General features: G+C 37.2%; 1 protein-coding gene across 1 annotated transcript in view; it reads right to left on the reverse strand.

Moving 5' to 3' along the window:
* Positions 1-16,141, reverse strand: part of MSH2 (mutS homolog 2) — a 62,715-nt gene that overhangs the window by 35,931 nt on the left and 10,643 nt on the right. The window contains exons 3-6 of the mRNA XM_054566868.1: positions 14,705-14,983; positions 13,627-13,773; positions 5,483-5,632; positions 4,706-4,839 (exon numbers count right to left, since the gene is read on the reverse strand). Of these exons, the coding sequence (XP_054422843.1) occupies positions 4,706-4,839; positions 5,483-5,632; positions 13,627-13,773; positions 14,705-14,983 (710 nt within the window). The remainder of the gene's footprint in view (positions 1-4,705; positions 4,840-5,482; positions 5,633-13,626; positions 13,774-14,704; positions 14,984-16,141) is intronic.

Genomic DNA, 16,141 nt, shown 5'->3' on the forward strand with positions numbered 1-16,141 from the left:
ATAATGAGAATGGTTTGCACAATATTGATGTAACCTGGTAGCCAAGGAGGGTGGACTGGAATGCACATGTGTGAACAATGACGACTTCATTGTACTAGTCAGTGGGGGCAGTAGATGCTGTTAAGTGAGCATGTGTACTGTGTGGCTGTCACATTCAAAATGACTGAGTGAGTAGAGCAACAAATCTGCATTAAATTTTTGCCTTAAACTTGAACATTCTTCGGCAGGAACTATGGATGATTCAGAAGGCTGCAGCTATGGGCAACTAGTGATTGGCAGCTTCATTACATCGACGCGCCCATTTATGTATCACATCTTATGCAGTGTTTTTGGCGAAACATCGAATCGCCCAGGTGACTTAGTCCCCTTACAGCCCAGATTTGGCGCCCTGCGACTTCTGGCTTTTTCCAAAACTAAAATCACGTTTGAAAGGAAAGAGATTTCAGACAGTCAATGAGATTCAGGAAAATACAACAGGACAGCTGATGGGAAGTGGAAGAACTGTGTGAGGTCCCAAGGTGCCTATGTACAATGTGCTTTTTATCTTCTTCAATAGTCTCTATTTTTCCTATTACATGGCTGAATACCTTCGGGGCAGACTTCATATATTTAAAGGATTTCTCAGCCTCAGCAATATCAGCATTCCTTGTTGTAAGGGTCCTGTGCTGTTTAACAGTACCCCTATCTTCTACACACTAAACTGTCTCTAGGAACTGCCAAATGTCCCTTGGAGGAAAAACTGCCCTAAGTTCCACTGGTTTAAAGGAACCTACATAAAAATTCACTCTTTAAAAGATGAAAATAAAACAAAAATAACAAACTCTACAGAAAGCAAGATATCTAGCAGCTGGCAGCAGATATATTCCTTGTGACAAATGCCAAATTAGTGGAAAAATAATCTGCTACCAAGCTTATATTATGAACTAATCACTGGGGCTATAAACAAACACTGACAATAACTCAGGAACTTACTGCTCTGGACAAAATTTCAATTGCATGTACTCTAGATTAAAAAAAAAAAAAAAGGAACAGATGCAGCCAAATTATAAAATCCAATAAAGCAAACTGGGCCTTCAGAGCTAAGCCTCTGGCTCTACTTGCACTCTTCCAAGTTTGGTCCAAGATCACCAGCATCAAAATCACTTGAAGATGGATAATACTAGAGAATCCCTGGTGGGTGGTAAGGCACGGGGGTGGGAAGGGGGAATTCTATAAAATTTCAGTGAGCCTCTCAAGAGATTCTTAGGCACACAACATTTTGAGAAAAGGATCACAGGCAATTCCTGAGGTGTACGAAGGGGTAAAGAAAGGCTGAAACCTGATACTGGCTGACCTGCCCTTTAATCTTTCTTTTTCTCTTTTTTCCCTAAATTCCCAAATTCTCAGGTAAATGGTAATAATGCACAGAGAAGATATTTCTGATCAAGAATCTTCCTATGCTTTTTCTCTGTTCCAAGCATCTTATCATCATTTCCTCTCAAGCTGACCTGAATATGAATCATACGTAATCAACACTGTTCAAAAACATAAAGTTCCAATAAGAGTATTAAGAAGAAAAACATCAAGGAAAGGAAAAAGCTTCTAAAATTCACAGTATAAGACAATATACTCAGCCCCCTCAATCTGGAGTTTGGATATCATTAAAAGCCTAATAAATTGCTAGTTTCACAAGTCTATTCAGTATGCCATTTCAAAATTACAGTATTGGTTTACTGTCTGGCTAACACACATTTTTAAATGATTGCTCTGCTAACTGCTTCCATGACTATGCCATTTTTACATCACAATTTTAGAAGTACCAAGATGAAAGAATAGATATATTTTTGCTTGTTTAGCCACAGACTTTCCATGAAAGAGTACCGGGCAGTGGTTAACAATTCACATAGAGTATAACAAGAAGTGTGTTCCTGGAGAACACAGAGGCCCTGAAGAAGGAAGGGATCCTGGGAGCTAGGAGACCGGGATAGGAGACTTATTACTGTATAGCCTTCTGTTCTGAATTTTGACACATTTAAATATAGTTACCTGCTCAAACAATTAAAATTAAAAATTATAAACTGCCTTAGTTACTTGCAAATACCCAATTCTTCTTATTTCTTATATTTATTCACTTAATACCACTCATTTTTAAAATTTGTTTGTTTATGTATTTATACTTTAGAGAGAAGGGAAGAGGGAACGAGAGGAAGGGAAACATCGATGTGATAAAGAAACATTAGTCAGTTGCCTGTCGCACACACCCACACCAGACTGAACCCGCAATCCAGGCACATGCGCTGACCAGGAATCCAACTGGCACCCTTTCACTTCCCAGGACGACGCCCAACCAACTGAACCACACCAGTCAGGGCATTAAATCCCACTCTTCTTCTCCAACAAACTTGGCTTCAAAAAGTTACCTTGGCACTTCAACTTCTGCATTTTCAATAAAATATCAGTATACCCACAATTCACTAACCTCATATTTTTTATTTTAAGGCTTTTTTGGAATCCACAGGATTAATACTTAGCTTGGTAATTTTGTATCTGTAGAGTCTTACAATACTGATCAACTATTCTGTTTGTCTGGCATATTCCAAAACGATCAAGAGACTGTGATGCTTCTGTATATCATCAGTATTCAGCAGGTATTCAACAAATTCTTGAATGATTTGACAATATCAAAGCCATAAAAATATTGAAACTTTTACCCATTTTGGCAATATCTTAATTTGCCAAGCGGAAAACACTAGGCACACAATAAGGTCACTAGAAATAACCTAATTATTGAAAAAGGTAACACAAATTAAAGTGCAACCAGTCAATAAAAAAATATGTACTTCTAAATAGGAAGATAAAATGGCAACACTAAAAAAGTATCATGCAAAAAGTATTATGCTAAGCGAAATAAGCCAGGGGGCGAAAGACAAATACCATATGATCTCACCTATAAGCAGAACCTAACCAACAATGCAAAGATGCAAGGAAAATATGACCAGCAACACTGAAAGGAAAAGAAATCAACAGAGACAAGAGGGAAGGGGGGGGGGCAGGGAAAGGGAAGGGAAGGGGAAAGTCAAGGAACATATAGCAAGGACTCATGGACAAAACCAAAGGGGAAGAGCTGAGGGAGGGAAGGTGGAAGGGGGGCAAGGGAAAGAGGTCGGGGGGAGGCAGAGACAAATGTATTTAAAAATTAAATAAATTAAAAAAAAAAACATGATACATAAAGACTAAATAAATAAATAAATAAATAAATAAAAATAAAAAAATACTTATGATAATATACACAAAATTGGAGGGAAAACCAGGCCACAAAGCTATTAGGATTACAACTATGCTGAAAAGAAAAGAGGGGGGCATCGGCTAACATAAGCATTGACTAGATAAAATGGTTCTATTTATACACAGTTCAAAATCAGGCAAAACTAATTAATCTGTGATGTCAGAAGGACAGTGGTCACTCTCGGAGTGAGGAGAGGTAGCAATTAGCAGGAGAACTGAGGGGAGTTTCTGGGGTGCTAACTATGTTGTTTCTTGACTTATGTGTTACTACACCAACGTGTTCACTTTGTGAAAATCCATCAAGCAGCACACTTAGTATGTGAGCTCTCATGTATACTTCATTTAAAAGTTTTAAAATTCATACCTAAAACAACAAAAATATACTCAAATTGCTAATCATATTAGGTAGCAGGGTTATACAACTTTTTCTTTTACTTTCTCAATTTAAAAAAATTTTCTGAAATTTGTTTAGACCACCTTAGTCCTTTTCAGAATAATCAAGTGCTTCCTATGTGCCTTACCTTGTTCAAAGTACTTTTACACATATTAAATTGCCTAATCCTCAAAACAACCCTATGAATTTGGCATATTATTACTATCATTTTATTTAATATTTTTTAAATATTTATTTATTTATTTATTTATTTTTAAGAGAGGGGGTGGGAGGAAGAAAGGAAGACAAACATTGATCAGAGTGAAACATCAATTGGTTGCTTCTCACTCGCACACACCCCGACCAGGGAGGGGGGACCAAACCAGCAACCTAGGCATGTGCCTGACCAGGAATTGAACCAGCGCCCTTTCACTTTGCACTACAACGCCCAGCCAACTGAGCCACACTGGTCGGGGCATTACTGTCATTTTAAAAGTGAATAAACTGTGAAACAGAGGTTGAGGAACTTGCCTGAGATAAAAGCTAATAAGTGACAAAGACATGTTTTGAACCAATGTACTTTGGCTCCCAAGTTCATTCTCTGAAACACTATCCACCCCATCTTTCCAATAAAATTTTGCTTTTATAGTGAAAAAACACAATAAGTTATTTAATTAATCTAAATCATTACAATTTCACTATTACAATGTGGCTCTCTGTGAGGTTATATGCTATAACATAAACATAACAATTATAACAAAATTGCATATACGAGTAAATGGTGCCCTGGTTGGTGTGGCTCAGTGGATCGAGTGCCAGCCTGCAAACCAAAGGGTCACCAGTCCAATTCCCAGTCAGGTCACATGCCTGAGTTACTGGCCAGGTCCCCAGTAGGGGGCACACGAGAGGCAACTACACATTGATGTTTCCCTCTTTTTCTTCCTCCTTTCCCCTCTCTCTAAAAATAAAATAAATAAAATCTTAAAAAAAAAAAAAAGGCAGCAGTATAATCAAATGGAGCAACTGCATGTTACCCAAAGCTTACTAAAGTATACACTAGTAATATACCTCTCTTCTATTCTGTTCTTATCCATGAGAGGCTGTTTAATCCACTGGTTAACCAGCCTTTGTCCTTGAGGGGTTTTGCATTTATTCAGCAATGCAGCCAGAGACTGAGAGCCAGTGGTATCTTCAACAGAACCCTAGTAAACAAAAAATTAAAAAGAATGGCATGCTTATTAGTGAAAATGTTACAATGCCATGAAAAATAATTTTGAGAACATTTAATATTCTTCAAATATTAAATGAGAAATTTGTGTAGTTTCTTCCTAAAATCAAATTTTCAATCGGTAAATCTGTATTTTGCTGTGTATTCCCCCAAACTAAAACCACTTTATAATTACTGCAGTTTCAGACCTAAAACTTATTGGAATGTAATTCTTAAAAACTGCTATAATATAAAAAGTATTCATAAAGCCAGAAAAAATACTCTTTCTGTATCTTACATGTAGAAAATTACAGTAATTTAAAACTACTTATCGAAGTATAGTATTTCAAAATATTTAAGCTCCTTAGTGAGATTTTTCAGGGTATATCAGAGGAAACATTTTTTAACCTTTCACATTTTTATTTTACTTTTTGTAACAATTTCTTTTTTAATAATCTGTATATTGTATTGTGTTCACTACCCCAAGTCAAATCTTCCATCACCATTTTTATGCCCACCCCTTTACCCTCTTCTATGATCTCCCCACTCCCCTTTCCCTCTGGTAATTATTACACTTTTATCTGTGTCTTTGAGTTTTACAATTCAGTGCTTTTAATCCATGTTATTATTTTTTTTACCTGGAAAAGATTAAGGGCTCTGACTGCTGCAATATCCAATTTCATGTACTGGCTGAAGTCAAAAGTAGTCAGTTCAAACTGTCCAAAGTTTGAATCATCTGATAAGAGTTCTAAAAACTTGATAACTGCAGACAATGATGAAACTGCAACCTAAAATTAGGAATTTAAAATAAAAGATTGCTATCACTAGAATTCTAGGCATTTTTTAAAGGCAAATGGCAAAATAAAAATAAATTCCAAACACAGCATTTTCCTTGGTGTTTCTTCCCAATCCAAACCAAGAGAATCAAAGTTTAAATAAATCTCTTAACGTTAGAAAATGATTTTCAGAAAATGAAAATATACTTTAATAGCAGCACTGTTCATAAAAGTCAAAAGTAGAAAATACTCAAATGCCCACTAAGAACAAAATGAATAAAGACTGGCATGTTTAATGTCCACTCGAAGGAATACCACACAATATAACAATCTACAACTACATGCAATAAAGATAAATCTCATAAACATAATACTGAACAAAAGAAACTAGACTCAAAGAATGTGTGTGTGTGTGTGTGTGTGTGTGTGTGTGTGTGTGTGGTGTGTATAAATGAAATGATTCCGTTTACATAAACTACAAAAATAGGCCAACCTAATCTACATTGTCAGAGGTAAGAACCAGTGTTACCCTGGTTGGGCATAATGGATTAAAGAGTATTTTCGATTCTCAAGTCTTATTATTTAAATAATACATTTTGAAAGGCTGTAGCTACCATTAATAGTGATTCCTCTGATGGATCTGGGCAAAGTAAACTGAAAGCTTTCAGGAAAGGGTTCATTATTCTAAATGTCATTAATTAATTCTTAGAAGGTGAAAATATCAACATTAACAGGAGTTTGTAAGAAGTTAATTCCAACCCTCATAGACGACTTTGAAAAATTTGAGGCTTTCAGTGGAGGAAGTAACTGCTCCAGGAGGATGTGATGTAAATGACAAGAGAACTAGAATTAGAAGTGGAGCCTGGAGATGTGACTGAATTGCTGCAATCTCATGATAAAATTTAACAGACGAGGAACTGCTTCTTAAGCATGAGCAAAGAAAGTGGTTTCTTGAGATGGAATCTACTCTTGGTGAAGATGCTGTGAAGACTGGCGAAGTGACAACAAAGGCTTTAGAACATTACATAAACTTAGTTAATAAAGTGGCAAGTTTAAGAGGATTGACTCCAATTTTGAAAGAAGTTCCACTTTGGGTAAAACGCTACCAAACAGTTTCACATGGTACAGAGAAATCATTCATGAAAGAAAAAGTCAATCAATGTGGCAAACTTCCCTGTGTTATTTTAATAAATTGTCACAGCCATAGTTAGCAGCCATCAACACCAAAGTAGGACCCTCCCCAGCTTAAAGATTACAACTCACTGCAGATTCAGATGGTTAGCATTTTAGCAATAAAGTACTTTCTGATTAAGGTATGTACATTGTTTTATAGACATAAAGCTATTGCACCTAATAGACTAAAGCATAGTATACATACAACTTTTATATGCACCAGGAAACCAAAACCTTCGTGAATTGTTTTATTGAGATAATTGCTTTATGTGGTGGTCTGAACTGGACCTGTAATATTTCCAAGGTATGCCTGTACTGAACATAAAAAAAGAAGTTCAGGACAGCAAACCAATAGCCCAATGACATATCATATTTTTTGCCATGTATAATGTGCACTTTTTTTGCCAAATTTTTGAGGGAAAAATAAGGGTGCGCACTATAAACAGCAAAATACAATATTCTACTTATTAAAATATACTTGAGGTGAACCCTTTGTGTAGGCTGAGTATACCCTCCTCTTGTGGTTGACCCTTGGCTGCTGTTAGCAGATCAATGGGAGGGATTTACCCAGGCCAGTCAACTGCAAGGATTGGCTGTGACCTCTTATCACCAACCTCCGCCCTTCATGGAGGATCAGCTGTGCAGGGGCAGGGCAGTGGTGCTCTGAGGTGCTCTGTAGCTGTCCACTGGGCTGCCTGGCCCTGGGGTTTCCTAAGTGGTGCAGACCAAAGTCAGCTCCCACCTGTGTTTTGCCAGGGGCCACCCTGCCTAAATTATAAAGCAGTTTGAGATGCCTGCTACTTTTGCTGAGCTTGGAGATTTCCAGGCAGGCCTTGTGCTCACTGAAGCCTGCTGCTGCTTGTTTGTTCATATGGAAATGCAGCTTGGATTGGCCCATAAGTCAGGTGGGGTGGAGTCTTTGGGGATCTCCAAGGTGGGTCAAACAGCATTAGCCAGGTTGATGGAGAACCCAGCCTGGATGATAAGGATGGCTGTGCCACTAGACCCCACAGGACACCTACTGCATTAGGCCACCCTTCCAAGATACCAAGTCAAAGCAGCTCTACCTACTACATAGAAACAAACATAGGGAGGCTGCCAAAAGGAGGATATAAAGAAACATGGCCCAAATGAATGAACAGATCAGAACTCCAGAAAAAGAGCTAAACGAAATGGAGATAAGCAATCTGTCAGATGCAGAGTTCAGAACATTGGTTAGGTCAGAATCAAGATGGCAGGAGGGTGAGTGGACGTCACACTGACCTCCTCCCAGGACCAACCTGGAATTACAACTAAATTGTGGAGAAATTACCTGGAACAAACAACTGAACAATAGCAAGAGAGGAGCCTTGTAACCTCCGAAATAAGAATCGGCTTTAGCGCAATCTAACTGGTAAGGAGTGCAGTAGAGACTTGAGAAGGCGGGCAGGGCACCCATGGGCGGCAGCACCAGAAGGATATTGAAACGGCCAGTTGGATCCCTCTGAGAAGAGTGGGGTCTAAACAATAAGCGGGAATCTCCTGCCTACAGCACTAGAGCCCAAAAAGTATAAAGAAAACAGCCACCTACAAAAAGCGGCAGAGTTGTTCTCTGCCAGAGTCAGGTGACTAGAGATGCAAAGAACAGTTTAAAGGGCCAACGCATAAATTTTTATTTGCAGCCACTTACCCTAGTCTCCAGCAAAGGCAGGGGCAGAGTGGGCTAGAGACACCTGAGGAGAGACTGGGGAAGGAGGCTTTGGGGAGAGAACTGAGAGAGTTGCAGTGGGATCCCAGGGCTGAAGTCTCCCCCATAGGGGAGCAGCATGAGAGGAACCAATAACTCCACCCCCAGGAGGGACTCTGCTCTGCCCTGAGCTGCCTAAGGCGGCCTGCTGAGCACAGAGTGACTAGATTAACAGCTGAAGGAGAGAGCCACAAAACAGTAGATTTCTGGAAGTCTCGAACAAACTGCCTTGAAGGTCAGACAGGGAAGACATCTGACATCATCAGAGGCAGATCCAGAAAGTAAAAACAGCGGTCTCCTAGCATAGAAGTTCTCACCACACAGTCAGAAAATCAAGACAGATCAACTTAAGGAGCAGAAGCAAAAAAGAAGAATCTCACAAATAATGGGAAGACAAAGAAACACCCCCACTCGAAGGAGGGGGAAAGGCGGAATCCCCAGAAGAACTAAGTGCAATAGAGGCAAGTAAACTATCAGATACTGAGTTTCAAACAATGGTTCTAAGGAAGCTCAATGAGCTCAGTAAGCTCAGAGAGAATTACAAAAAACTAAAGGGAAACTGTGATGAACTTTGCAAACTATGTCAGCATGAAAAATGACATAGAAACTATCAATAAGAGACAAGAGGAAAGGAGTACAATTTCTGAATTGAAGAACAGAGTAGAAGGAATCAAAAGCAGACTAGAAGAAGCCAAGGATCGAATCAGTGAGCTGGAGGACAAGGTAGAAAAAAGCTTCCATAAAGAGCAAGAAAATGAAAAAAGACTCAAAAAGAATGAAGTGGCATTTAGGGAAATGCAGGACAACCTGAAACATAATAAATAATGTCCGTATCACAGGGATACCAGAAGAAGAAAAGGGATACAGAACCTGTTTGAAAAAATGATGGAAAACTTCCCTCATTGGAGGAGAGAAAAAGTCACACAAGTCCAGGACGCAGAGGGTCCCATACAAGAGGAACCCAAAGAGGCCTACTCCAAGACACAGCATCATTAAAATGGCAAATATCAAAGACGAACCAAATCCTAAAGGCAGCAAGAGAGAAAGAGGTAGTAACATACAAGGGAGCCCCGGCATGGCTAGCAGCTGACTTCTCAACAGAAACACTACAAGCCAGAAGGGAATGGTGAGAAATATTCCAAGTCATGAAAAGCAAAGGCCTGAAACCACTGCTCTACCCAGCAAGGCTCTCAATTAAAATGGAACACAAAATAAGGAGTTTCCCAGACAAAAGACAGCTAAAAGAATACACCTCCACCAAACCAGCACTGCAAAATATGCTAAAGGGACTGCTTTAAGATGAAGAGAAAGAGTTTATGAATACCCGGTTCCTTTCACAGTTAACAATACTTGATATTACCAATATTTTTTAGTATGTATTAATCTGATTGTGACAATGATGTGTTCTTTTAATTGTTCCTTTATTATGTGTTGAAACTAAACCTGTTTTTGTATATTTCTTACCTACTTCTATTATTTTTAAAAAGCTTTAAATCACTGGTATTCTATATCCATTTTTTTATTAAATGTTTGTAGAATTTTTTCCCTAACTCTTTTTAGATGTACTGCAAATACTTTCCTATCTATTACTTGTCCTTTAACTTTTTTTATATGTATATTACCATACAGTTGTAAATGTTTAATATAGTCATATTGTCAATATTTTACTTTACAGCTTCTGGGTTTGAATATTTTACTTCAGGGTAAGAAAAATATTAGTTTGTATTTTCTCCTAAAACTCCTTAGATTGTACATATTGATTTTTAACTCACCTGAAAATTTCTTGTATAATGTGTGAAACAGGGCTCTACATTTGTTTTATTTCAAGTAATAGTAGTCCACGCACCTTATGTGTTGAATAAGCCTTATTTTCTCCATTGATTTGAAATATTAATTGAACCATATATTACATTGTTAAGACAGGTATATACGTTTGTCTATAGAGTCTATAGAATGCTCATTATATTTCATTGATCTACTTGATTATTTCTGTGCTAGTGTCATGTTGGTTTAATTGCTGAAACTTTTTAATGGTTTTAAATTTTTTAATATTTTATAACTAACTTTGACATTTAAAAAGATAAATCAATCTGCATTAAAGAAAGAAAGAAAGAGAAAGAAAGAGAGATGGACCTCCTACCTTTTGCAACAACATGGATGGAACTGGAGAATATTAAGCTAAGTAAAATAAGCCAGTTGATTAAAGACAAATACCATATGCTCTCACCTATAAGTGGACTCTATTCAACAAAATAAACTAACGAACAAAATAAACCACAGGCAGGGAAACATGGAGCAGACTGAAAGTGACCAGAAGGGATGGGGAAAGAGGACAATGGTGGAAAGAAAAGGAAGGGACTAGACAAAGAACATGTATGCAATGACCTATGGACATGGACAACAGAGTGGGAACTGACTGTGGGAGTGGGGGGTGGGAGTGGGATAGGTGCGGGGTGGAGGGTAAAGTGGAAAAAATTGAGACAACTGCAATAGAAGAAACATGATTCATAAGTAAAAAAATAAAATATAAAATAAAATGAAAAAAATTCCTTTGTTACTTCAAAAAACAAAAACAAAACAAAACAAAAAAACACATTGGTTATAAGGATGCTCAAGGACCTCAACAGCAAGCATAAAAAGATCCAGTCAGAAATGAAGGATACACTAATTGAAATAAAGAACAATTTACAGGGAAACAACACTAGAGTGGATGATGCCAAGAATCAAATCAGTGATTTGGAACATAAGGAAACAAGACACAACCAAGCAAACTAGACAAGAAAAGAAAAGAATCCCAAAAAACAAGAACAGGGTAAGGAGCCTGTGGGACAACTTTGAGCAATCCAACGACACTTTACAGGGGTGCCAGGAGAAAAGAAAGAGCAAGAAATTGAAAGTCTATTTGAAAAAATAATAAAAGAAAACTTCCCTAATTTAGTGATGGAAATAGACATGCAGGTCCAGGAAGCACAGGGTCCCAAACAAGAAGGATGCAAACAGGCCCACCTCAAGACACATCATAATCAAAATGCCAAAGTTTAAAGATAAAGAGATGCGGGGGGGTGGAATGGGCGAGAGGTGAGGGGATTAAGAAGTACAAATGCACAGTTATGCAATAGCCATGGGGATGTAAAGCACAGTATAGGAAAAGGAGTAGCCAAAGAACTTAACACATGACCCATGGACATGAACAAGGGTGGGGGGACTGCCTGAGGGAGTGGGGGGTGCTGGGTGGAGGGGTGCAAAGGGGGAAAAATCAGGACAACTGTAACAGCATAATCAATAAAACAATTTAAAAAAATATACTTAATACTGTATTATAAATGTACATATTTTTCCTAATCAATAACATAGTAATCTATATGCCCTTGCCAAACTGTAACAGATGTACAAGGCTGTCACAAGAATCTCCTGCTTTGTCACCAGTTTGTAAAACAGTAAAAACAGTTTGTAATATCTCTAAAAGCATCTTCATTTTTAGAGAGAGGGGGAGGGAGGGAGAAAAAGAGGGACAGAAACACCAACAGGTGATAGAAACAATGACCAGTTAGTTGCCTCTCGCATGCACTCCAACCAGGGACTGGGTGTGTGCTCTGAGTGGGAACTGAACTGGTGACCTTCTGCTCTGCAAGACAACAAACACCTAACCAACTGAGCCACAATGTTCAGGGCGGTTCTTCATATTTTCAATAGAGATAAGTTTCTCTAATACTGGAATTACTGCTCATCCAATATTGGTTTTTGATTATGTCACCAAAAAAAAAAAAAAGAGTAAAAAAGATAAATTTAGTTTATAATGATCAAATTATTATGTGATAAGCAATCATTGCAAAATCATGATTATAATAGTAGTCTCAGTTCATTCTAGTTTGAAATCTACTTTGAAAATTATAGTTTGTTTTGTCTTAAATATAGAAGAGCCTCCAATATTTAACCGCAAAAAATACAACTCCCAAGTCATACACACCTCAATGAGTTGAAGAAGATAAACTTTAACCACTGAAAATCCCAGTTACATTATAGTTAACTTTATTTGCATATTCATTTCTACCACTGAATATACGTAACCAGTGCCGATTTTTTAGCCAAACTGTTTAGATGTAACATTTATTATGCAGTTATTATGTGCTGTATACACTCACCTTTTTACATACTAATCTCTGTAACAATGCTTTAAACAGGTATTTTTAACCTTATTTATCATATAATGAAAATGCCTCTCAGAAAAGTGAAGTAATTTATGAAAGATTTCACAGCTCGTATATTCTAAAGCCTTGATAAGTCTTTTCCCGCCTCCAGTCAGTAAGCTTTCTCAAGTATTCAAATGACAGTAATCAGGCTCTTTCATATGAAACCAATAAAACTCTCCCTTGTCCAGGGATACATGTTGTCTAAGTATGATGGAATTATACTTAAAATTATGTTCAAATTTTTCCAGTCATTTCCTTGAGTTTCTCACAAGTTTTCATGGTTAAAATAAGCTTAATATCAGTGATCCACAGTTTAGGTTTGAAATACATGTGACAGAGCAGCCTTCTTAAAAAGTCACTATTGCCATGGCTGGTGAGCTAAGTTGGTTGGAGCACTGTCCTGTAACCAAAAGGTTATGGGTTTGATTCCCAGTCAGTGCACATGCTTTGACTGCGAATTCGATCCCGGGACTGAGTGCATACGATCCCTAGTCTGGGCATGTACAGGAGGCAACCAATCGATGTTTCTCTTTCACATCGATGTTTCTCTCTCTCTCTTTTCCCCTCTCTCTAAAAAAACAAAAGCAGTAAATGCCCTGACTGGTGTGGCTCAGTGGATTGAGCACTGGCTCGAGAACCAAATGGTTGACGGTTTGATTCCCAGTCAAGGCACATGCCTGAGTTGCAAGCCAGGTCCCCAGTTGAGGGTGCAAGAGGCAACTGCACATTGCTGTCTCTTGCTGTCTCTTCCTCTCTTTCTTCCTCCCTTCCCCCCTGTCTAAAAATAAACAAAATCTTTAAAAAAAAAAAAAAAAGCTGTAAAAAAATGTCCTCAGGTGAGGATTAAAAAAAATTTTTTAAAGAAAAAATAAAGTCAATATTATAACAAGACAAATTCACACTTGTAATCTACATACCTGATTCTCCATTTCTGGCAAGACAGCACTATTCACCTGTTCTCCTTTTTTGCCTTTTAACAACCGGTTAAGGTCCTGAAAAATATCTCTTGTGGAAAAGTCAGTTTTTTTCCTTTCTGTGATCAGAATTCCTCCTCTCTGAATAACCTGTTTTACAGGAAATATTTTAAATTACTATGAGAAAAGCGATGAAAGGAAAACTGTAGCACTGACAAATATAAAATGACAACTAATAAATTATTAATCGGCCTTAAATTTTCATACAACATGCAAGACATTGCCAAAACATATATAAACACGTTTTTTTTTTTAAAAAAATCTATAAACAGAATTTTCATGGATATTTAAAATTATGTTCACACAATGCCTTCAAGAAATAGTCCCAATGGGAAAAACTCCCATTGAGACTATTATAGTCCTGGAAAGTTGTTTAGATTACTTACTATCGATGCTAAAAATGCTCATCATAGATTTGCTATTTCTCAAGCAGTTCTTACAATATTTGAGGCCCATGAAAACAAAAGAATCCTTGAAGAATACAACATTCCTTAAGAAATATCTAATGAACAATATACCTACAAATTGGCACAATCAGAATTTTGTTAAAAGAATCAAGTTCCACTCAAACTTTCAAAATAGTCCTGAAGAACTGCCTCTTATTTGTTAAATCCATGCTAAATAGAGTAATTTTTTTAATGGCCCTAAATCACCTTGTTTTTGCCCCTGAACTGTGAAAGCATTCCTTTTATCAATTGTGGTTTGATCTGAACCCTGTATGGCTCGCATTCTCTTACTCTTTAGGGAGGGAAGGAGAGAGGAGAAATGATCTGAAATAGAAGAAAAGTCTTAAATAAAAAACAGCTTATTCTAAAGTCCTATTAAAGACACAGTTTCTGTCAAAGATAAATATCTAGACAGTCCTCAAAATAAAATATCATTGTAATCACATACAAAATGTTTTTACTTTTAAATTATTATTATTTTTCCTTAAATAAAACAGCATGATGTTAATTAGAGCCTTTGTGTAGCTTGGTTTCTCCACTATCACTAGACTTTAGAGAGAGGAAAATTCTCTTACCTGCCTCAGTTTCCCCATGTCTCCAGCAATCTCTCCTCCAGGTAAAACGCATTCCTTTGGTCCAATCTGAATCAGGAGCGCCTCCAGATTGGAGAACTGATCATTATCTGGGAACTCACACAGCCCTAGCTTCCTCTGTATGGAGTCAACATACCCAACTCCAACCTGTCTCTGGCCATCAACTGTAGACATTTTAACACCCACAACACCAATGGAATCAGATGTATCATTGTTACTGAAGAGAATGTCTTCAAATTGAGAAAGATTACCCGGAGAAGCCTAAGCAAAAATAAAGAAAAAGTTTAAGAAACTGTTGAATATGCTTTAAAATTTTACCAACAAACAAAAATTACCCAACCTGGATGAATTTAACAAAATAAACTTTTACCAAAAAAATAAAAATTCTTATAGCCATATCTTTGAATAATTATCACCAATTTTCTGTAAAGCATCCCCTCTACTTTTCCAATTATTTTCAGACTACTTGGGCATATCTAAAAATAATTGCATCAAAAGTGATTTTCAGTTTAAAATTTGGCAGCTGGGTTTAATACACACATTAAGGAACCAAAAGTGATCTTGCTATGAATGCTAGGCTTAAATTTCTACATTCTGCCATACCGCCCACTGGTTACACATATCAGTATTTTCGCTAAGTAGCTATACCACATAGGAAACCGGTATATTAGCTTAAATACTGACCTTCAAAAGTCTCTCTCTATATTAATATACATGTATGTAAAATGAAAATTGTTCTAAATCAGTGATTTTCCAAATAAAGGGTCCTTGACCTATTTTCAATATTTCAAAAAGATTAAAACAATTTCTTTATGATTACATAGAATAACTAAAGGGTCAAGTTTCTTTGCTTTTGTCTGGACAAGTCTGTGGATGGCACTAAAAACTTCAACCTGATTAACTGATAGGTTGAAGTTAACATAAGGCATTCTGGGGCAATTGACAACCATGGTAATGAAACATGAGATAGTCACAAATAGTCTAAATGAGCAGAGTGACAGCCAAATTTAAGCAACCATTAGCCATCTATAATTTCAAATGTGGTTAGTATCATAATCATTTATCTTTTCACAATGATTCTGAATCTCCTATAGCTATGAACTAATTAAAATCTGGATCAAAAATAAAAATTTGGCCCTGGCTGGTGTGGCTCAGTGAACTGAGCACTGGACTGCAAAGCAAAGGGTTGCTGGTTCAATTCCCAGTCAGGGCACATGCCTGGGTTGTAGGCCAGACCCTCAGTAAGGGGCACATGAGAGGCAACCACACACTGATGTTTTTCTCCCTCTCTTTCTCTCTCCCTTCCCCTCTCTCTAAAAATAAATAAATAAAATCTTTAAAAATAAATAAAAAGTTGCCAAATTAAAAAATCACTGATTCAATCATAAATGTAAACATCATACTTTCACATAACATGCT

This window comes from Pteronotus mesoamericanus, unplaced genomic scaffold (assembly GCF_021234165.1).
Source record: "Pteronotus mesoamericanus isolate MK-2021 breed Mesoamerican mustached bat unplaced genomic scaffold, CSHL_Meso_final contig_101, whole genome shotgun sequence".
Lineage (NCBI taxonomy): Eukaryota > Metazoa > Chordata > Mammalia > Chiroptera > Mormoopidae > Pteronotus > Pteronotus mesoamericanus.